General features: G+C 37.6%; 2 protein-coding genes across 4 annotated transcripts; one reads left to right on the top strand and one right to left on the bottom strand.

Annotated features, from left to right (window-relative positions):
• Positions 1-904: 904 nt before the first annotated feature.
• Positions 905-2,507, top strand: MEE14 (maternal effect embryo arrest 14). 2 transcript variants are annotated; one of them, XM_089147873.1, is made up of 4 exons: positions 905-1,264; positions 1,393-1,466; positions 1,597-1,923; positions 2,071-2,507. In XM_089147873.1, the coding sequence occupies exons 1-3, from the start codon at positions 1,024-1,026 to the stop codon at positions 1,915-1,917; spliced, it is 636 nt and encodes a 211-aa protein (XP_089003999.1). In that variant the 5' UTR covers positions 905-1,023; the 3' UTR covers positions 1,918-1,923; positions 2,071-2,507. The 2 variants fall into 2 exon arrangements, with proteins under 2 accessions (XP_089003999.1, XP_089003998.1); XM_089147872.1 differs by lacking the exon at positions 2,071-2,507 and having other exon boundaries at positions 906-1,264; positions 1,597-2,040.
• Positions 2,508-3,114: 607 nt separating this feature from the next.
• On the bottom strand, positions 3,115-23,022 carry LOC149019872 (alpha-mannosidase At3g26720-like). Of its 2 annotated transcripts, none has more exons than XM_089147869.1 (29): positions 22,482-23,022; positions 22,304-22,387; positions 22,127-22,215; positions 21,580-21,754; positions 21,194-21,313; positions 20,936-21,019; positions 20,781-20,852; positions 20,028-20,141; positions 17,432-17,532; positions 17,224-17,317; positions 16,930-17,097; positions 16,747-16,836; positions 15,306-15,371; positions 15,150-15,206; positions 14,812-15,031; positions 14,561-14,700; positions 14,221-14,289; positions 14,038-14,097; positions 13,854-13,925; positions 12,557-12,604; positions 12,298-12,417; positions 9,366-9,431; positions 8,198-8,310; positions 7,969-8,053; positions 5,202-5,312; positions 4,995-5,090; positions 4,632-4,679; positions 3,615-3,683; positions 3,115-3,509 (listed from the first exon to the last, which is right to left on the bottom strand). In XM_089147869.1, exons 1-29 carry the CDS (start codon positions 22,674-22,676, stop codon positions 3,285-3,287), a joined length of 3,051 nt encoding a protein of 1,016 aa, XP_089003995.1. In that variant the 5' UTR covers positions 22,677-23,022; the 3' UTR covers positions 3,115-3,284. The 2 variants fall into 2 exon arrangements, with proteins under 2 accessions (XP_089003995.1, XP_089003996.1); XM_089147870.1 differs by having other exon boundaries at positions 3,136-3,509; positions 14,821-15,031.
• Positions 23,023-24,179: the final 1,157 nt, after the last annotated feature.

The following is a 24,179-nucleotide window of genomic DNA, read 5'->3' as shown; positions in this document are numbered from 1 at the left end:
TATTTTTTTAAGTCAAAATAAATGAAGTTAGGGTAAAATTGACATTTAATCTGGTTTTTATAAATGGGGTAGTATCGTCTTTTGATTTCTTAATTTTAATGAAGGACAAAGTGGACATTACATATTCAAACTTAACGGCTACTTAACACCGTTATAAGGAAGGGGGGTAACAGTAATTTTGTAAAGAACAGGGTTTTATTAGTAGTAAAATCAAAGTACAGGGGGCAACAGTAATTATCCCTAAATTTTAATTTATAATTCATAAAGTAAGTTTTATCTAGAAAGTCATTAATTTAACACCGGGAAAAAAAATTCTTTTACTCTCCTCGACATCTCCTTTCCATTATCCTTTCCATTATCCCTAATAACCAGATATACTTTAGAGGTAGGAGAAGTTTTATCCTCCATTCAACGGTTGAACCCCTATTTTTTTTTTGGTAAGAACGGTTGAACCTCTGACAGTGACCTTAAGATTTACTATTAATCCTAAAATATCTAAGAACATAATGGCATGAGATATTTATGCCCACCGAAATATCCCGACTCTCGAGATATATGGTCTTGACTCTCTTGACTCTTGATATTTTTCTGTCTTGCCATTTTGGGGTAAAGGGCCTGCGATATTTGGGTCCCATGTACTTCGATTTTCAGTTCCACATACTTATCGGTTATCGCCACTTTCCAGGATATCGGTAAACGACAAGTGACGGGATAGGATCAGCGGCTTTTCTTTTTTCTTTATCTTTTTTTTTTTTGATTTGGATTCGACATGTCTCTTTCCCTTTTCAGTTTCCACCAGCGTATGTTAGACCCCAGCCCTAAACCGCTGCTGTGCCGCGGATAATTCGTTAGTATTAAATTACATTATTAAAGCCTAAAAACAGTTGAAGGAATACTTTTCTCTGATCCTTATCCATTCATGATATTCTAAGTCCATAAAACTGCAATTTATACGGGTTCCATCGCGCAATCGGTATCTGATAGTCTCGTCAGAAAGAACCCTAGAAACAAACAGCAAACAAAATGATCAGATCAATGCTTCTACATCCTTCTTCTTCATCAGCTACGGCGATCTTCGCAGCTAGCGATCTAAACCGTGGTTCGGTATCGAATTCGAGAGTGGCTACAACGGTCTGCTCTTCCTCTTCTTCATCTTCCCGGAGCAACTTTTACATCCCAAATCTGGAGCCTTTCAGCAGAAGCAAGATTGATCGAGCTCTTAAAGAGCCATCCTTGTTGCAAAAATGCGAGAATGAGCTCGCAGGTACGTGAATAGTGTCTAGTTTCGGTATCCAGTATCAACCATGGCTTTGATCTCATACTGTTTTGTTTCTTTTTCTGTCGAGAATCCTTCATATAAATTTTGCAACTTTTCTCGTTTCGCCTGTTCAGATTATTGTTCGACGCTAGAGGGAGACGCATCCTACAGGTGTTGGAGGGCGTACTTTGAACTTAAAAAAGTGGAAGTAAGTTCACTGCAGATTCACATGCATGGATTTCTCGAATCTTCGTTTCAATTTAGTAGTATAAGATTGTTGTTTTTGGCTTGAGATTTATTAAATGGCGTGGATGTTTGTGATCTGATGGATCTTTCAGACGGAGTACCCAAAAGAAGAAGTAGAGAAGATAGTTCTTCAGTCGGACGGCGTGAAGTCTCTGATTGATTGCATGCACGGAATTGCAGCAATTCGAAGGAAGAAGGAGAATGAAGGGGGTATGGAATTGCGAAAACAATCGAATTTGGAGAAACAGAAGGAAGCACCTTTTCCGGTGCCCGATGGATTGCCGAAGTCATTGGAAGAACTAGAAGAAGAAGAGAAATCTAGAATGCCGGATTCGGTATACACTAGACTCTTACGAGCCAAAGGGAGGTTCCCCGCTTGGTATTCTCCCACCCCAGACCATGAAACCGATTAGTAAATAGTGAGCACCCCTCACATCTTCCTTGTCTCTCTGTTTGGTGTTAGTTTACATTTTCGCATGTACATGGAAGATAGCTTTGTTCTTTTTTTTTTTTTTTTTCTTTCCTGGAAATAAAGAGGCGGTAATTTTGTTGGGTGTCATTTGTAGATTGCTACGAGAGATTACAATGGAAATGTAAAACCTAGAGATGGGGATTTCAGACCTCTTCAATAAATCACAAGGGGCAGCAGAGGATCGGTATGCTATCACTGTTCCCTGTTTTGAAATGACTTCCTGGCTTCTCAAAAGAAGGCAGAGCGACGTTGCATCCTCTAATAGGAATTAATTTTCCAATTTTCCAGGGAGTGCATCCATGATCCCTCCATATATATATCTGGTTGCACATGCCTCGGCAGACTTTTCACATTGCCCTGTCACCAACTGCCTCCCCCATGCTCCGGACGTTCATCTATTGGGAGATGAGTTATACTGATTTTTCTCAATAAGAACCAGGGGGAACAATTTTTCAACAGACTGTCTCGTATTAGGCAGGCAGATTTAAATATAATTCTGTGGTTACTTATTTAGAGATTGAAAAAGGTCCATTTGTTGATACAAATTCAAGCATGCTTCTAAGTTCTGCGCCGGTTATGCTCAAGGACGTGAAAGATGCTCTCTAGAATATTCATTGCTTTTTCGGAATCTTTATCCTTGATTTCACTCTCAATTCATTTAATTTCGGAATTCCAACCTGTTGAGATTCTAGTATTTCCTTGATTTAGCCATTTTGTGCCCCGTGGCATATAATAACCCACGCTGGTCATTTTGTAGATCCTGATTATGACGCCTTGCTATAGGGTCTCGTCTAATTTTACCACATCAAAGGCTGTAATTTTAACCATTGGAGGATATAGGACAGACTTGGGTTGACATGTGAAATTACTGACAGACATGATCACTAACCCTTTCAGGTATGCCCATGGACCTCTTGACGTTAGTCCAGTATCTTCATAACCGGAGTTTTTGGATGCCTTGTTTCGCAAGATGGAGGAGCAAAGGCCTTGGGCTACATCAGCTTTCTGAAGGATTAGAGAATTTTGTCTCAAATCCCACCTGACAATACGTGGGCCCAAGGTGCCCATGTCAGATGGGTCATGAGACATAAAATTCAGGATTAGATGCCTTCCCAGATGGATTCACCAGGACTGCTCCAAACCATAATTACCTCTTATCAAACACCATCCCATCCCATCCCATCCCAGATCCCAACTTCAAAAATCTAAAATAACAAACGCAGCAGTCCTAGGAAAAGCGTTCGGTTGCTCTGAAGAAGTTCCTTGACACAGTAACTTTAAACACTGTAAACTGATTTTAGTTACCTTTTACAGATCAACCACGTTAGCAAGGAATATGTAGCGGAACTCAATAGTGAATGTCCGGATTTCCATGGGGCTCAGCTCTACTATTAATTTCACCGGATCAACTGGCTCCCCTTTCATTACCTTAGCTTCTTCACTTGGAGACACTGTTTTCCAACGTAGTCTTTTCTTCTCCATCTCGGTTCTTTCTTGGTTCGCAGATAAGCTCATCTCTGTTACTTTGCTGATCTGAAAGCAACAAAAAGCCCAGGGAAAAGATTAAAAAGGAGATCTTAACATGGTAATTGGTGAAAAGTACCAATCTGCTACTACGCTGCATGTATTCCATTTTACCTGCTTATGTGGGAACAACTTTCTCAACTCCACGCTTGCCTTGATTGAAAGGTCCTTGTCCTCCCCAGTCTTGAAAGGAATGTCAAAACATCCAAAAGAACAGAAATTTAGAAACTTGTGCATCCAAGTGGGAAAAAGTTTCATAAACAAAAAGTGAAGCTAGTTAACTCCAAGTAAACTGGACCCGAGGTCTACTTTGCGGAAGTTCCTCCACATCCCAAAGAAAACATACAAAGAAGCCCCTCGGTACCCCAGAGTATGATGAAGATAGAAAACCACATTCACCAATATTAACTACTTCCAGCAAACGGTCAAGCAAACCCAGCTCCCCACTTCATGGACCAACCTTTATGAACATTATTAATTAGAACACCAAAATTTGCACTCTTAAATGCGTTAAGATCTAGATATTCTGTGTCAGATGACAAAGCTAGCATAATACATAAAGGGAAGTGTTAATTAAAACTAGTAAACAAAGAAAAGCCCCAAAATAAAATGCAGGGATGTCTAGTGATAAGTGGTAGGGATCAAGTTCAAACACAGCATCCAATCCTCTCAGAGAGACAAATATAATCAAATGATACTGCCAGAAGAATGCTGACAAGAAGTTAATTTCAGCCCTATAATATGCTTAACAAGAGAGGGTCACATTTCCTTGCTATGTGGAAGGATTGAATGGGCACAGGTAGGTCCATGGGACAAAAACCACCACACAAGTCAAGTTTCAGCCTGAAACAAGCATATGCAAACAAATTAAGAAGTGCATTAAGTTTCATTAGTATCAAGGTTGTCACTTGAGCAGTGTTTTCACCATTCTGTTAGTTTTGATATGAAATTTGACCCTGATATATGGATGTGGGTCACTACCACGGTGATGACCTGTGTTTGCTCAAGATTACCGTGATATGGGGCCCGGGTTATATAACAAATAGTTCTGAAATTATATATCTAATGATCCACAGGATTAAAGATAGATCACATCACAGTTTATAAAAGCATGTAAGGAGAAAGTAGAACCTCATAAAGGTGTGCCAACCGAAGGAGAACTTGTCCATCTTCAAGCTCCTGCACAATGTAGGTCATGAGAAAATCTTAAGAAGGCAAAGAACCAGGAAGAAGGAAATAACAGAGAGAAAGGCACTTCAAAGTAGTATGGAGTCTAGAACAAGTCCATGTACTGTTGCTTTGGTTTGGTAAGGAGACCTTAAATACCCAGTAAACTGTAGGTTATATTGGTGTCCACTGTCAGGTTTGTGATGCTCCAAGTTCCTTTCATTTGAATGTCTTATTTTGTCCCAAAGAGAAGGAGAATGACAAGTACAAACCCCAACCCACTTAATTAAAAATAAAAAAATAAAAAATGCTGACAACCTCACATACCTGTAATGTAATAATTGCAACATTATCAGGTAAATTGTATGAAGGATCCATGCCCGAAAAAGTCGGTACATGAGAACTTGTCCAGTTATCTCCATCCTACAGGAAAAGCACTTGATTGTAACAGACCCAATATATTATAGACAAGCACTTGATTGTAACAAACCCACTGTATTATAAACAAGTAGAGGCTTGATGTCTTCCTTTTACCTGTTGAGCAAAGGCAAGGAGAAATGGAGAATATATCTCCTGACCAACTTTGCGGCGCCACTTGGCACCTTCTCCTAGGGGGTCAATCCTGAGATAAAATTTTCCAGTAACCTGTAGAATATATTTAAAAAGTAAAAGGCAAATACCACGGAGCCATAATATATGCAAGGTACAATATATGGTAACTTCCAATGGAATTCACTTTTTTTTTTTTTCTTTTCAAAATACCCTCTGGCAAATACAAGAAAAAGGAAAGATGTTTGCACAGTAGAGACAGATTTATTTATTATTATTTTTTTGTGTGTGCATGTGGGGTGGGGGGTGGGGGAGGGGAATAAGGGCACTGAAAACCAGAAGCAAAAGACAGTAAATAAGAGTGAAAGGAAATGATTGGAGAGCAAGAACCAATTGATGAAGTAAAAAGATGGTGGATAAACCACAATGAAACTGAATACGAAGTGATTTGATAAAATATATAATAAGGAAATACAAACAACATGCAAATAATGCCAAGGCCACATTAACTTTACAGGTTTTGAAGCTTACAAATCATTTACCCAAGTAAATAAGCAGACTAAAGCTTCTACTTTGAGCAGTCTTTGAGAGTGTTACTGCCACTGCCGAAGCTAGAGATGACGAGTGGGTGCGTGGGCATTTTTATGGCTGGTTAGAGCGACAAAGTGCAAGGCGAGGGTAGGCTCTTCTGGCCCAAGAGTTTGGCCCAGTTCATGAAGCCAAGAACTGGGTCACAAAAGGGCTAAAGAAGACCACAAGGTTACAGCCCAATTTATTGAGCCATGGGGGGCCCAACCAGGTTTTCAAACTCAGGCAAACCAGCACCAATGGACTGAATGCAGTGGGGAACAGATATGAGATTGTATCAACCAGTCGGTTCGACCAGGCTGAGTTAGACACAGCCAAACTTGACACCAATCAATCTAGTGGCTAACCTTCATCTCACCAGGCAACAACTGCCGCTGGAAGAAATGATCGCCTCATTGGTTGACTCTGGAGGAAATAAAGACGAAAATGAAAAAGGGGTGGTGTTTTCATTGAGATGTGTCCTACTCCAACACCCACCAACGTCCCTACAGACAACTCAAAGTCCTACTGGTACACGAGATCTAACGGGGAAAATGGGGAACAAGGCTACTACACTAAAGCGCTAAGCAATAGCTTGGGTTCACCTTGAGGGCAAGGCGAAACTGAAAGAGAGAAGTGATGATAAGACACTGATTTACCATAGGAGGTAAGAGAGTTGTAGGGAATCATACCCATCCAAACATGAGAGGGACCGGCTAAGCCCCATTTTGGAGCAGCCACTCCCATGTTGGCCTACACGGAAAGGTGGGGTGTTAGATTAGATAGGATTTGTCTTAGGCTATGTTAGGGAGGTAAGTGTAATGGAAAAGGGGGAGGAAGAATTTTGAAAAGGAAAAGGGGACAAGTTATGCATACGGGAGAGATAATCTTTCAGGTTAGGGTTGATTGAGATAGAATAATGAAGGATGTGGGAGTTCTTGTATTTGCATATTGAATGAGTCATTTTGTAATGAATTAGTCAAAGAGCTTCCCATTACATTCTTGTGTACATGTTTTAATTGTTGTGTGTGTGAGAGTGAGTGAGTGAGTTGTAGGGCAGCGTGAGCTGAAGTTCAGGTGAAATCGCCCTAGAGAGCGGCTGGTTTCAGGTGCTGATCCAGGGTTTGCTTGGGGAAGTTACAGAGTCCTAACAAATTGCTTTGCAAAATCTCCTTCTCTTCAAGTTTCACCAACCTATTATTCATCTCTGTGTCACCAAAGCTGCACACCAAATACAACCTCTTTTCTACTTAGCTTGAAATCTTTTGATTCCAAAGTTGATCTACATAACTCTAACTAGGAGTAAATCTCTGTTTTTGTTTCATCTACCAAAACAATATCATCAGCAAAAAAGCATACAGATAGGAAAAACTGTGTAAAATGAAAGCAATAAAGCAATTGAAATAAAGGACTAAAATATCAATCCAATTAAATATGAACTTTCCCTCTTTCTCTTTATAGGACTGTGAATGAATCTCCTTCAAGATTCAAAGAGATGTGTGAATCATAGAAACCACTTGGGCCAGCCAAGTCTTTTAGGTGGATATGGGAAGAATAATATAAAAAAGGGTCTCCAAAGAGGTTGAGCTAGATTGGATGCCTGATCGGACGGGGAAAACAAATTCACTAAGGCCTAGCATGTTTTATCAAGTGGGCTTGGTTGGAAGTTCTAGGCCAGGCCTGGATTTGAAACTCCTAGCTGCAACCTCAAAGGGCTTCACAAGTATTCAACATTCGAGTCAATACCTCTAGGCTCCAATGGCAGCTGTACCCATATTTTATTTTTGGCAAACTTTCAGCAGAGGTTGGACATTCATCATTTTCCTTTTGAAATAAATGACCAGTTTTGTGGGGTCAATGGAGATAGGCAGTCAAGCTGGCATCATTGCTTTGCCCAGCATCATAACCTTAGTATATGCAGACTTTAATAGTAACTCCACTTGAATTCGTTTTCTTAAAGTATCCTCATTTGTGTGCGGTGAGTAATGCCAAAAGCACACAAACTACAAGCAAACTCAAGCTTCCCGCTTCCTCCCAACCCCCCCCTTTTCCCCTTGTGTTTTCCTTGTTCGTCTTTGTTCCTGATTGACAAAGGAATAATATTTATTGGGAGTCTCTTGTATGTCTGTTTTCCTTGGCTAATGAGAGAGATACGTGGAAGAAGAGTCACTGAGGCTATGCTCACCGTTAGTCCTGTGCATTCATCATGGAGACAGACCTTTTCATCTAGTACCTCTCCTACTCCTCTATGATCATCATGAAGCAACCTCCTACAAAATAGGAGTAAACAAAATTAGAGATCCTGCCAAGCATGGTGAATGGATAAGCTAATTATCTTGCATTTCGACTGTTAAACAAAATTTAACAAATAATAGTTCATGAAAAAGCTGAAGCACTTGAAGAGAAATACTAACCTATGAAGCATCAGCTCTACTTGTCCATCCATCATGCTAGATCCTCCCACAGATCGATCTACCAAAACCGAGAGTTCTAGATTGTCATCTTCCAAGTAAATGCCTAAATTTATCTGGAAGTATAAGAACTGTTAGTTGCAGAAAAATATGAATGTTAACAGATAACACTCATATTGTCTTCAGACAGGTGTATCTAAATAATAACAAAAAGATCCATAGAAGCCTACTGTTTGAATTTTATGAATCAGAATGCCCGGACATTCAAGAAACAAGTGTTTAGTCTCCTGTAATTTTATTTATATAGAACAGAAATAGTACGAGTTAAACCATGATGCAGAAAAGGTAAAATTATTCATATTAAAATTCTTAACATGAAAGGATGGTTATGGTATCTTTAATTATACAAACATTTCCTCCCTGAAGTTGATGTCCTCCCTGATTAGCATCTCATTTCCACCTCTGTGTCCAGCAGCCTTGTGTGACTAGAAACTTTATCCTTATTACCCCCACCTCTAGCAAACTGGGAATGATCATAGAAAAATTAAGCATAAGCGTGTAGCCTTTCTTTTCAGTGCTTCAGCTTGTCTTGTGGCCCCGTTGTAATTTTCCCTCCTCTCTTCCCTTTCTCCCCTCTTCCTTTTGGTAATCATATTACTTATTCATTCAAACAAAAAATAAAAGTGCAACCGAAAAAAACCAAGAAAAGCGAAGAAAAGAAAAACAGAAAATCAACGATAGAGTTTTAATGTGGTAGACACCAATATGAAAGCTTTAAACAAGTACCATTGTTGTAACCCAAAATGCCAACACGTATTGCTAATGATTTCTGGAATTACTCAATGTTGACATGTTCTGATATTTTTTCGCCAACATGGATTCTAGATCTGCATTTTTTTAGCATATGTCCACTTCAGAAGTCAGAAATTTCTACTAGAACAAGCTTAGTTTGAAGTCATCTAAAAGTTATTGAGCTGCTTCCAACTAAGTCAAACAACAACTTGCTTGTTGAAGGCATTTCAAACAACACAGCTTAGATAATCAGCTGGTTAAGGCCATTGGGAATACAAAAAATTAACTATGAATGAATACACATAAATCTCTAGTTACTCTTAGAAGTTAAATAAAGTAAAGGAAAACAATGGTTGCCATAATGATGAAGGAAACGTACTGGGTAATAATTTCCAGCAATGGGTTGGTTCACTTGCAGATCCCAGTCAGATCTATAGTCTCGAACCTGCCAAGAAAAAATGGCATTCTTTAAGATTAGATATGTACACTAATATCTACCAACTACCTAAATAAATTCATCCAAACGTTCTAGTTTCAAACTTCCTCTACATTCTACAATACCTACTCCTGTGCTGAAAACAATACTAATACCCAGCAGCTGTTAATGCTTGATTCATTAATGAGATCACCAAGCTCTCAGTTAGAATAAAAGAGGAGAAGCCAATATTACAATATTGCTCCCCCCCAGCTGACTCTGACTGATCGAGCTACAAGGGGAATATCCTAAATTTTTCCCGTGTGGGCTACAACCTTAGACTCCCCCTCAAGTTGGTGCATATATATTAACTTGCACAAAATAAGATGAAACTGTCCACTTTCTAATTCTCTTTGATGAAATATGTGTCAAACTCACATGCTTGGCAAACCCATGCTCTGCTGCATTGTGGACAGTACTAATTGCGGCTTTGTTATTGCAATACAACATAATAGGGAGGTGTAGAATTGACAAGACCTTGGATTGATTTTTTTTTTTTAAATAATAGAACTTTTAGGGCCAACCAGGTATTGGTTTAATCATTGAAAAGCCATAACAACTCATAGATGACTTGTCCCATAGCTTGAAACTCTGCTTTAGCATAAGATCTTGCCAACATTTTGCTTCTTGCAGTACCAAGTGACAAGGTAACCTCCTACACACGAACAGTATACTCAATTAGACTTCCAATCAGGAGTTCCACTCCAGTGACCAGTCAACATCAGCGTAGGCTTTACTAAGGAGATGATCATGCAAAGACAAAAAGAACCCTTTTCTTGAAGCTGACTTCAAGTAATGAAGAGTGTTAAGTATTTGTAAACACTTGGTTGAACCGAGATCTCAGCTGTGATGTATTTTTTTGGAATCACATGAGATCTCATCTTGAGGTTTTAAATAAAAGAGATCTCATGAGGCCTCGAACTATGCTTACATCCAGCTAGTCTTCTCCCTGGAGGAAGAATACTGAGACCCCAAGTATTGACTTTCTTCAAAGGTATTCATCTATTCCACAATAATTGTTTTCCATCTTGTACTTAGAAAAGCTTTTGGCCAACTGTGGGATAGGGATGAATCGAAAAAGAAATCTTTGTTGGTTCTGCCTCTAATTTTTTATGAAGAGAAATCAATCTTTTAATTTTAAGGATCAGAAAAAAATTGGCCTGGATCTCCTATTGGAATGATTTGGAAGGTCCAAACCAAAAAGAGTGGTATTTGCTAGCAACAACATGATGGAGGTAGTCTACCAATATAGATTGATCCGAAATCTGATTGAAATTCAATATAGCACTACAAATACATAAGAAATGTATTGAATTGATTCTTTTAAAAGAATAAATCCAATCATAACTTCAAATATGGAATTCAAAGGGATCAAATAGGAAATAGATACTCTAAAGTCTAAACCACAGAACTATACATACAAATATATGATCAACCAACACTTCTCGATTTTGAGAGTCAAACTATATGGCTTAATCCTCTCTATTTCTAGAAAGAAAAGAAAAGAAAAGGGAAAAGACAAACACATGATAGGAAGGAGAAAGAAAATCATAGGAAATACATGAAATATTAGTACTTATTGGATACATGTACAAATACCTTTATGACTAGAGCCTACTATTTCATCTAATAAAAATTATTGGGTAAAGGTGCATGGTAGTGGTTTATAATTGCTTTTTAGGATGAAAACACAAAGGTCCAAACAGTCAACTCTACTCTGAATTTTCTCAACCAGATGTCTAACAAAAGCAGGAGTAGGCTCCCCATAAATTTAGCCAAATTGTGCTCTTCTTGAATCTAAAATGGAACATCACTAGAAGGTGCGGCTAATGATCAAGGAGCTGTGAGTAATGATGCAACATTAATTGAAACATCTTCACCAGCCAAAGTATCAAACTCCCGCTTAAAAGGTTGCCATTAATGGTACGCCAAGCACTTATGGAAGATAACATCCATACTAAGGAGAACATGTCAGGTGGGAGAATTGGAGTACCTTTAGCCTTTCTAAGAAGCAAGTAATAATGCATTCTCAGTACTAGCACCTTTCTGAGAAGCTCCTCTACTTAGAATCAAAGAGAAGACAAAATTACTTTACTGGCCCTCCATAGCTGCTCTAACCATTGAATTGAGCTATGAGCAAAAACCCTAAATTGCACTTCCTTATGAGTTTGGATCATCTCCTTGAAGGGGCTTTCCCAATGATTACCCAATGAGTTACAAGATTCAGTCACGTGTAATGTTCCAATCCAAAGGCACTCATTAGATTTACGCTAGCCTTTGGATTAGAATATTAAACGTGGCTGAATCCTATAACTCATTGGACACTCTTCGGGAGATTTCCTCCAAGGAAAGGAATCAAATACCTTGTAAATAGTAAGAGAACTAGCTAATATCTCCTTCTGGGATTCGGAGACAAGTTAATATCTCAACAATATCTCAGTAATATTTGGTACATCTTGGGATTTTACTGCGGCATTCTATGCTTCCAACTGAAATCTGGATTTGCCTTCAAAGAAGGGAAAAAAGGGTTCACCAACTAGACTGAGATCTGATCCACCACAGTTTTTTGGACTACCAAACTGGCCTCCAAATCTGAGTTGTCAAACCATGCCCTTGTGGGCTACATAACTCAACAAACTTAAAATAGAAGGTACACTGTCAAGCATTTACCATAGGATAGGACAAATACATCTGAAATGTTTGCTAAAGTATGATGATATTTAAATTAATTGTTCAAGTTTGTCACTGCACCACCATATTAAACATAAGTCTAATATCTAAACTCGCCAGATAGAAACAGAGTAGGAAAGTAAATCTGTAAATGCATGCAACATACCCTTTTAATAAAGTCACGTCCATTAGAATCTGTATAGAATGTTCTATTGGTCTTCATGGGTGTTCTAATTTGAGTTACAACTTCTTTCCCAATCCCATCATCAAGAGGTATAGGACCAACCTAAAGATTGAAAATCTCATCACTGAACAAAGCTCCAACAAGCTATAAAAGGAACAAAGGCAAGAGGAGTGATTATGCATTCAGTTCCGAGAAGAGTATGAAGACATAAATGCATCGATGTACAAGAGGGTAGGCATACAGTGAATTCAACTTCAGCATGCTCCTTCTCATTATACACCCTGGTGATCTGCACATGCAAATATTATTGATACAGAAAATAATAACCATGGGATTTCAAGTAGAATTAAGAACCCAAACATATACGACTCCAAAGAGCAATTTTCATTGTAAATGATATCCAGGTTCCAAAGAGCAATTTTCATTTAATAACCATAGTATATAAAGGACAGATGCAATAGACAGCCAAGAATACAACTCAACAAGTATCTTTATTCCTTTATGATGTTTAATCATATTGAGTTTTCCAAAATAGCATTTAGTAGTTTCCATCAATGAGAACCATCCAATGTTTGTCTTCCTTCGTTCACACAGAACTTGCACTAAATATCTTGCTAGACTTCTTTTATTTTTTGCTACATCATATTGCAAGTGTTCCAAGAAAAAAATCACATAGGGAAATATATATTATTAGTTGTTTTTCCTTCTCTGTTGTAAATCAGAATCTCACAGAATTCCCACTAAAGATCTTGCTAGATTTATTTCGTTTTTCTTAACTCATAATGCAAACATTCTGAATATAATCATAAAAGTTAAATCTTTTTATATTATCATATGCTAAATGCATACTTACAAAAACTATCTTTACACATGATAGTTACACTGGCCAACTCCAGGTCTATCAAACAGTGTACGCATGGAAAGCTGATATAGAACTTCTTGTGAAGCTAAGGAATCAGTTGATATCTAAGCGATTATGTTTACGAATGGCTCTCTTCATTTGGAATTTAAAATAATTTCGGTGCCTTGTAAATTACTTTTATATTTTTCCTCCTGATAGGGGCATTCCCTCATTATTTCAATAAAAACTAACTTGATCTATGCAGAACCCAAAAAAATAGTGTCCAAGTTTTTTTAACTCGATAATTAGCATCTGAAGAACCTTTCTTTTATCACACAATTGTATAGATCAAATCTCAAGAATGAGTTATACTTAGTTGAGTGGATGTTGGTCTGTCAAAGTCAACCAAAAGAGAATTTATACATCAAAACTCTCTTTTCTTTTCTTTTTATTGGTCTTGATCCTGTTCCCAAGACGATTGACATTTGCTACAGGACTGAGTTCCAGCATTTTTAATGAGGAACTCTTCTGTGTGTGTTTGTGTGTCTTGATCCTGTTCCCAAGGTGCTGACTTTAAGTTGGCTCCAGGATGAGTTCCACCATGATTTTTTTTTAAACAAACATAAATTTTCCACCTTTGTCAATGAGGAACTTGGATGACAGATTAACTGAAAACTTTTTGTGGCCAGGTGCTTACCTGGTAAATCCATGGATTGATTTGTTGATGTACTTCGTCCAGAATTGGCCCCCGCAGAACAGTCCAGGGAACCTGGGGAAAAAACCGATTAACTCTTTTTACTACTTTTAGAAACCAAGCAATAACAGGTTAACAATGATGGTTATAGGCTAGCAGCTCCTCCTTGATCATAACCATGACAAACCTGTGCTTCAGATATTATGGGAAATGAACCGTTCGGACGAAATATGTATGCTCCAGATGCCTTCAGAAAGATAACAAAAACCTCTCAACGGTAAGCAATCAGTTTTTCCCTTCTTTTATGGATGAAGCTTAAATTGAACACTACAATGCAGAAAATAGAATTGCCAAAGATTTATTTGACAACCTGAGAATCTTTGTCACTTCCATCATTTCCAGCATAAAAGCTGTAAGATTGTTCTATGAATGCGTCGACCTTAATAAAAAAAAAACACAAACACAAACAAACAAACAAAGACAACTGATGTTATACATACAATTTCTTCTTAGAAAAAATTAAAATGTAATCTTTAGTTTTATTGGTATGGTGGAAGCAGAGTCTATTCTCAGTAGTTACAAGGAACGAAAGGGTGAAGGATATGCATCATGTAAACGTCTCTTCTCAGTAGTTACAAGGAACAAAAGGGTGAAGGATATGCATCATGTAAAACACTTCACACATGATATAAGGCAACAATATAACTTACCAAACTTCTACTATTCACATATTGAGTGAGTTTGCCTTTCCCTATAGAATAATTAAGCTTTAAATTTCCTTGCCCAATTTCAATGGTACCATTTTCAGCTCCTTCTGATGTGTATGCAGTTGATCTGGCAGAACCACCACCTGCAGTTGTAAAGGAGAAACTAAATGAACAAACATTGGCCCAAATTTTGGTTTTTTTCCCACTCTGTTTGCAGTAACAGAGCAATATGCATTGCATTCAAAATGATTAACCTGACTGACCCACACTTGAGACAAAGTAAGTGTTGAAGCCAAGAGGAGGTGCAGATGCAGAAAACGCTAGCCAATACTTAGGAGCGTCACTTGGGGATTTACCCAAGTATGACCTAACATGGTAGTTTCTCATGCCTACAGAGGAATTGGCTAGCGGTAGAAGCTGAGATTCAATTTCCTTTCCCCTGGAATCCAGAACTGTAACAAACTCACTGATCACCTGTGATAAGTTTAACTCATAAGCTGAAAGGCACAACACTAACACTAAAAGACGTTTCAGAATTATCAGGTCCATTATTGATTCATAGATCCATCTAAGTTACTGATAAAGTACTAACAGGAATTCGAATAACATCATCTCTCTTCCACCCAAGAGGATTGTAGACAACAATAACCTACAAAACAGGAGAACACAATATGAAAATTTCAAAAAAATGAAACCTTAGTAATCTACTTGACAAATAAACATGATACGAGATCAAGTTCTATGTTACCAAGCTCTTCCCATGAGACAAAGAAACTTCTGAAGGAGGACAGTAACTTATATTCAGGAGTGGACACTGAAGCAAAAAAGAAGAAGATGATTATGATATTATTGAACATTCAGTAGTCCTTTCAATTCTAAGTTAAAATATTAAAAGAAAAAATAAAATTTTCAAGCCAAATGTTGCATACAGTCAAACTTCATCATCAGAACAAATAAGTTTGTCATTAATCAGCTCCAAAACAGGTTCAACATTCTCCTTGCCAAAGCCGGCATGCGTGAGGCAGACAGAGAGTCAATGGTTTAGGGAATGTTGTTGAAAGTTCAGAGATTTAGGTGGTTCCATCAAGTAGAATAGATGATAAAACAATCTTTTTAAAATAACAATCCTATAAAAAGATTCATAATTAATGATCAGTAGAAGTTTTGATCTTCTATAATTAAATTAAAACATCCTTTCTAAATGACAACTACAGAAAGAACTCAATGAACATTAATTAAATAGATGATAAATAGAGAAGGGAGAGAAACCCAAGATGAGATATAAATTTTGCGTGGGGAATTATGTACTGGGAGAGAAATACAAAATGTGTGGGAAGAAGGAAAATCCACATCTGGTATAGAATTCCTACAAATATAGAGAAACATGAACTTGTAGTGTAGGGCCAAGGGTCATGACCAAGATCCATTCTGGTTCACATCCATATATCATATCCATCACATCCATAATTCCATATAATCTGGAATTGGATTATACATCATATCCATCACATCCATAATTCCATATAATCTGGAATTGGATTATATATCATATCGACCCGACTTGGATATGGAACAGATATGGTTCCTTCCATGGAAAATTAGATATGGAACTAGATTTATTTAAATCAACATGAATCGCAATCCATTTTATGCCCTGCTCTAGGAATGGCAATAGATTACATTTCATAAGGTATTGGCTAACCCAGCAAGACTTTGACTGACCCTAATCTTGACTAGTCCCTGACGCAACTCTGGACAGGAAAGTTGGACCATGATGAGCTGAGGAAGGGATACCTACACAAAGCTAATGCAGAAAGTAAATACAAACATCTAGACCTGAGGGCATAAATGCTCAACAAATGGAACCAGATTCCAACAAAAGCACATTTGGCCTTGCCAAATAATCCCCAACAGGGATGCATCTGAGTAGGTTCCCCGTCTACCCAAGTTTTTGTCATTACCATGCAGAGATCAGAAAAATATCTTTGGAATTATTGCTTATAAGTTAAATTAGTCATCAACATTATCACTCACAAACATGCTAATTTATCAAACTTTCATCTCCCATTTTGACAAATAAAATGATGAAACTCGTTAAGCATAACCTGAAGTCTGAAACATATATGAAATTGAAGTTAAAACCATGACTACAAATAGTTCAGAAACTCAAAAGGCTTAAAACACTTTGCCTGTTGAAACTTAGTCGCTACATTCCCACATCCAGTATTTGGTCCCAACTCTGCCAAGCAAGCAAGAGAAGAAGCAACTAACTCCTCAGCCTACAAAGCAATATTGAAGCAGAGATGGTGGTTTAGGCCTAAAAGAAAGCAGTGCAAGACAAAATAGTTTGTATTGTCAGTCTTAATCTGCACCTCTTCATAGCCCATTGCTAACCGTTTTGCATAATCATCAGCTACATGCTGCCTTTGTGTACCACTAACAGCATCATGGTGTTGAGCAATGGCCAAAGCATCTGCCAATTTGTCTGTGTGGGGACCTGAACTACTTCTGCCTTTAAAAAATTCCAATTGTCTTGCTGCCTGATTGTAAATTTAGAAATCAAATTTTAAAATACCCTCTCTTTAACTGAACAAGGTAAGCCATTTATGACTACCATGGCAAGACTCTTTTTTCTTTTTCAAATGAGAAGGGCTTAAAGATCTCACCAAATAGTAACCACTCATCATTCTGACATAACCTTTAAAAGTTGGTCTACTCGTGAAGTACCCTGTCCAATATGCATTTTCCTTATCCGCATAACTAGGAAGTGAATGAGACATTCTTGAGGGCAGGATAACAAAGAAACCAAAAACAAAAATAGACAAATTCTATCTGTACATGTGAAAAGTTAAATGCAAAGTGTACTAAACTCACGGGAAGAAATCGTCAGTCTTAACCGGCCACACTTCATTCGTTTCATACTTGGCATCAGTGTAGATGGATGGGGTTGAATAGAGGGCATTAACTCGTCCATCCTGAGTATTCCAAACAATAATAATGTCAGCAGCAAAAACATTTCCACAAAGATAATGCACAAGTATTCAACGAATGTTAAATGATGAGAGTGCAAAATAAGATGAATTGTTCCTGGAACGGAGTCGGACTTGATGAAGGAGGAAGATACAAGATGTTGAAACGACAGAAAGCATCATTGATGGATGGAAATCCTCACACATGCAACTATTTGGCTTTTGACAGGTTGAAGATCAAAGTCTGAACCAGACAAATATTTAGAAACTAATTGTTCAGCATGTTGAAACTTCAGAACCTCAATATTGGTGGGATGTGGACACACATTTAGTGCCAACCAAAAAAGGCAACAAAAGGCTCCATTCAACAGCAAAAAAAAAAAAACTGTGACATTGTCCATTTGAGATCCTCAGTAGAAGGTAGTGATATAATTTCTTAAAAGTTGGAGTCCAGAGGAGATGGTCGCATGCAGCACTTAATGTGCAAGATGTAATTTGGTCACTAACAGATTCTGCCAGGGGATTTTGCATCACCTATGACAGGTGAACCATATCAAATATAAACAGATATAACCAGCAGCCAATTATCAAAGAGATAACCTCTGAAACCAGAAACAAGAGTAAGAATTCCAGAATGCCTTTTACTGCTGCAGCTTCAATCTGATAAGATACAATGGGTAACTAGGGGATGGAAACCCCACGGACATGTTCCAATGAAGATATAAAAAATGCCAGCAATTCCGAAATCACATACCATATTTTGAGTTATTCATAGAAGTCAAATTATCAATCGGTCAAATGGACATCAAACAGAAATCTAAGGTGACTTACAGAAAGGACTTCAATTCCCAGAAATCTAACTAAGATTTGATGGTCAGACCTTCCACACTGGTAGGACTCGATTCTTCCAGTTAATCCCAAAAACAGGCTACTGCCCAGGCCAGGAAAACAGAAAACTTCAATTTATTGGAGATTAGCCTCATAAATGGGTCAAAGGAACCTACCAGGAAGCAAATAACGCTTCAAAAATCACTTTAATCTGATGGCCAGATGTTAAGTAATAGTAAATATCAACTCTGCCGAAAGAAACCATAAATGGAGTGCTGCAGGAAACATACAGCATCAAATCTTCATAAAAATCAATGAAATAACACCATGGAATAGCTGCAGCAGGTTCCCTTATTCATGACAATAGCATATACAAAGGAAAAACTGGCTTAATTTAATGCAATCAACAAATAGGGTTTCATAGAATAGATAGGACACTGCAGCATAGGTTGCTATAAACCCAGAATGACGATCCTTTTGGACAATCAAGCCATAAATCGAATAGGAGAAAGGGTATGGCTAACAAAGCTCTAACAACATGTCATGATACCAAAGCTTGAAAAAATAATAAAGTGAGAAGAAAGAAGTGTGAAATCAGGACTGAGCTTGAGCTAGAATAAATAGAGCGAATTCTGCTACCATGGATTAGCTCCTTCTACTGGGCCCACTCATGCAGTGGTGTTAAATGCTCTTCACTACTTTTGGTGACAGTAGAGTAGTTTTCAATCAACTGAGGCATGACCCGGTCCTTGTCATTGTGAGGTCAGCATGGACCTGCGGGAATTGTTGGGCCAAAGGCCTGGCGAACCACGTTAACATCCCCCCTTCCCATAAATAAAAATTATATAAAAGAAAAAGAAAAAGAAAAAGATTAGCACTGTCCTTTAAATCAACAAGGAACCAACTCCTAGTAGAAATCCTACTAAGAGACTAAGACTAATTAAAGTTGAATAGAATAACCACCCAAGTCTAACTACAATAAGAAATAACAAACTGATTACAGTTTCCCACCAAAAAAGAAAAACGAACTAATTACAATTCAGCCATCAAATATTATATTATCCCACAGTACACCGTCCCATGGAATACAATCATGACACACAAATACTAGTACACAACAAATAGTATAAGAACACTGCACATATATATATATATATATAAAGAAATGATACTAGGAATTCAGAGTTTTCTTCATTCAGTGAATCAAGTTTAATAAGTATGACAGATATGAGTCCTTCTAACTATGAATAACCCCAACTAGTTGTCTAGGCTTATCCTCAGTGAGGATACTGATTTCCCTGCCTAACCCATGGTATTTCCTGTTGGGCTGAATAGCATAATCCTTTGTTTGCCTTAAGTAGCCTTAATCAACATCCAGACATAATGTGTGGGAAATAATGAGTCATTGAGAGACGCAGATATTTAGCAAGGTTCTGTTATTCTCTTATCACAATGTATGACAAAGCCATGAGAGCTTCTAATTTGTTGCAAACAAAAGCATGATCATAGAAGAGTTTCAACCTGAAACATAATACAGTCCCCCCGCCCCCCAAAAAAGAAAATAATAATAATAATAATTTGGAAGAACAACATTACTGAATATGCCATGCGTAGAATCAAGGTTCCTGTTGCCTTTCTCTAATTTTAGCTGAAGGTCTCAGTAGGGTAATTACCTTATTGACATAATGAATAAGCTTGTCCATCTGCCTAAACCATGTGTTTGCATATTGATAACGAAAGTCTGTTCCCATGGTCCACATTATATGATTTGTTCTGGTTACATTAGCCTGGAAGTTGTGGATAAACACACACAGACACTATATTAACAAAATGAAATGGAAAGAAAGCCTTGTTTTTCATAAGTGGAACTTAAATGTAATCATAATACATTTGAGGAATGAAAAGGATCCCAACATTATTGATTTTCCATCAACTCTCTCATAGTCATTCGCTGGAATTTTAATTTCTATCAGGGCAGGTTTTTGAATGACCCAATATGACAAGTGATTTAATCCGGATTGATGGAACTAGAAGAACAAGAGGCAGACCTAAGATAAACTTAGGAGAAGTGGTGAGAAAGAATATGCATGGTTTAGGCCTTGTATTTTGTATGCCTCAAATAGAGTTGATTGGAGGGCAATAACCCATGTAGCCGACTTATTGTTGTTGTTGTCATTGTACATTCAGGTGGTGGGCTGAAAAATTTCAAGGTCACCATATCCATCAGTAACATGATTTTCAAGAACGTTCAGAAATATCGTATGGCCTCAAAGGTTCTACTGATGATAGATAACTTAAATGTCCAGCAGCAGAGAAACAACTAAAGAACTAAAGTGAAAAAGCATACTGGAAACAGTTAGATATTAAGAAGGTTATCCATGTGGTTGGGGGTTTCCCAGTAGGGCTTTTTTTTGCTCCCCACTTACCTGTGATAAAGCTGCAGTGACAAAGTCATTCACCCGCTCTTGGACATTGTAGTCAAACAGAAGAATATCATCCTTCAATTGAGAAGCATTGAAAAGAATAAATCCAAGAAAAACTTATCAAAGAAGCAAAAAGAGATAACAGTAAAGACAAATACCTGAACTGGGGGAGAGGCATCATTTAATTCAAATGTGAAGCCATCAGGAGGATCGTAATGCCTGGGGAATATACCTGTGAATATCTGTATTTATCTAAGGAAAGGTCAGAAGAGGTGCAACATATAAAACTTCCACCTAAGAACAGCAGATTACAAAACTGGGTTTCTAATTCTATATAAAGGCGACAATAATGATTTTACTTGGTCACCCATATGACAAAGAGCACAAGAAAATGTATAAATGAATTGTCGTATAACCTGTGATGATGAACCAAGGGACTTTGAACCCTGCCATACAACCTCAAGACTTTTCTCATCTTTTCGCTTTGCTCTGTCTTGGTAATCAATCCGAGCAAAAAAAAGAGAGTCGAATCCTAACTGCAAAAGTAGTTAGAAGCTTAAAAAATATAAAACTTAGTAAGAAGCCAACAAAACCAAGCTCAAGCATCTTTTTGAGAGCCAATTAAAAAACTTTAGCCATTCTTAAGGTTGTCACCCTTAATTTTTTCTCCAACCACAGGTTCTTTATAAATTGGTAACACAGTTAGAGATTATCTAGGAGTGATAAAAAGAAGAATAGACCATATATGCAATTGTAATTTTTAAAACAAGACCAATCCAGAAACCATTAATAAAAGACACACCTCTGCACCAAGCAAGTAAGCCTGAACCGCAGAATGCCCAAAAGGATCAATCTGCCAACCAATTCTTGGGGTCTGACCAAACTCTTTTTTGATGAATTGATGCCCCAAAGTTGTCTGATCGATCATGTCAATATAATGTGGGGTAGCCTCATCATGCATGCACATACCCCCATTTCTACACATATAAGATATTTAGATGACAGATTAGACTTACAGAAAAGGGTGAGGATGTTAATTCCTAGGCTGATAGTTACAATACTTCCAGTACCATCAGAACGGAGAGCCTAGCAGGGATAAGTAACAGACGATAAGGAAAACGAAAATTACTACTCAACCATAATCAACGAAACTAACTTACATCTAAGGAAAGAACAAGAGGTCAACTAAACCTTACCCAACCTAAATGGAGTCATCTACAATGATCCTAACTCTTACTTAAGTTACAACTAAGGAAGCAAATGAGCAAAAGTCTAAAAAGAGTGTTAGAGATCCAGGCACTTTTACAGGCCTACGACAAAATGACGAACTAAAATAAATAAAGTAGTACATGAATTCTAGTTGACCGGAGCTGACGAGCTGCTTGACTATTCGCTGAACGGCCTCACTCTGCTGTCTCCACCACCGCTGGAAAAATGCCTGCTCGGGTCAAAACAGCATAGGTTAATCAAAGAATAGTGAAAATGGGTAGAAACACAAGACAAGAGACAGAGTAAATAAAATTTGCCTGTTCAACGTAGATGAACTTTCGATTCTTATCGGCCAACAATGCTTGAATCACTGAATCCAAGACGTTCTGAACGCAAGCTCCCTGTTGAAAACCCCAGAAAATAAAAGATAGAAACAGGAAATACTACACAAGAAAAGTGTATATATGAAATCAATGGGTTAAAACAAGGGAATACACGAATCGAATTGTTGCCACCGAAGTAATATTGATCAACTGTCTTTAACCATCCAACATCATCATGGGAGTGAGGTACCAAATGAACATTGATTTTATCGGAAACGATCCCTTGCGAAGTGTTGTAAACAATAAACTCCGATCGCACGCAGAGGAAGCCTGCGAATAAAACCATTATGACAATTCCAAACTCCATTGGAGTTGCAGGTCGAACTTTGAAGCTCAACAACCGTGAGTACGCTGCAATAATGCGATCGTAATGATTTCAATAACAAAAACTCGACGGAAAATCCACTATTTTCCGTCCCTCCGTCTTCCTTTTAATTCAGCTTTTACCTGCTCGAAGAAACTCAGTGGGAACAAAAGAAGAGAGAGTGGTTTACTAGTGTCGAAGTAACTGAAGCGATTTTCGTCGACACTGTTAAGAGTCCACGAATTGCACAGTAGCAGCGCAGAACTCACTTGTACAGTTGCACTGAGTATCAGAGACTAACAATTTAGGTAAGCAAGAACGAACGTTAATGATGCTAACTTTCTTCTAATCTTCTTGCCTATAAATAAATAAATAAATAAATAAATAAATAAATATAAAAGAAAGACTTCCTTGCAATCTTATCCTTTAATAGAAATCGATTAACTAAACTTTACAAATATAAATTTATTCTTTAATCATTGTTGAGGCATGCGGTGGGCCACAGCTTCGATGTTTTCACAGGCAAGAGAATAATAAGCATCAGGAACAAGAAACCCAAGAGGGAAGAGAGCGTTTTTCAATCAAAAAAATTAAAAAATATGTCTATTAATTGTTTACGGTTTTCTTATAAAAAAATAAAATAGCGTTTATTTAATTTATGTTACGTTCCACACGATACCGCGGGTGACAGCTTGCATCATTTCTCACCCGAAAGACCAAAAAAAAATCTTTGTAAGGATGATAGCGTTTCTCGTCCGCAACAAAATGAAAGAATATAGCGTTTTCGGAGAGAATGGAGGCAGCCTCATTATATTAAGAGATTGTGCCTTGATTCAAAAGCATTAGATCGCTTCTGCATCAAGGACTATCATTCACGGATCAGAATCAAATTTCTACAGATTTTTTGGACCACTTTTGGAATATCTATATTACAATTTATAAACCCTAGTTCTCTTGATGATCATTATTTCTCAGTTGTTGACGCCGTATCACACAGAAGATGATTGATTCCTTCTACTTCAGCCAATAACAAAGGAGGAGATTGCCAAAGCAATTTTTTACTGTAATGGTCTCAAATCCCTAGGTCCTGATGGATTTCTAGTGATCTTCTTCTAACATTCTTTGTAGGATATTTGGCAAGATATTTTCAATATGGTATGAGAGTTTTTTGCAACAGGTACTTACTTTCAAGCCCTCTATCAACAATACCTTCATATCATTCATCTCTAAAGTGGGCTCTAACTCTCGTTGGACAATGAACAACTACCGCCTTATCATTCTCTGCAATATGACCTACAAGATTATTTCAAAATTTGTTCTTACTCGATTAACACATATTCTTCCACATCTAATTTCTTTTCACCAGAACAGATTCGTTAAGGGAACATACATACATTCAAGATAATATCATCATTGCACATGAGTTATTACATAAAATTCACTCACATAAGAAATGCAAAAAAATGTATTATGGCAATCAAACTCGACATGAGTAAGGCCTACGAT

The sequence above is a fragment of the Hakea prostrata genome, chromosome 3 (assembly GCF_041222555.1).
Source record: "Hakea prostrata isolate BN-2017 chromosome 3, UWA_Hpros_2, whole genome shotgun sequence".
Lineage (NCBI taxonomy): Eukaryota > Viridiplantae > Streptophyta > Magnoliopsida > Proteales > Proteaceae > Hakea > Hakea prostrata.
Note: the sequence above shows the minus strand (reverse complement) of the source record. Positions and strands in the feature narration are given on the sequence as shown.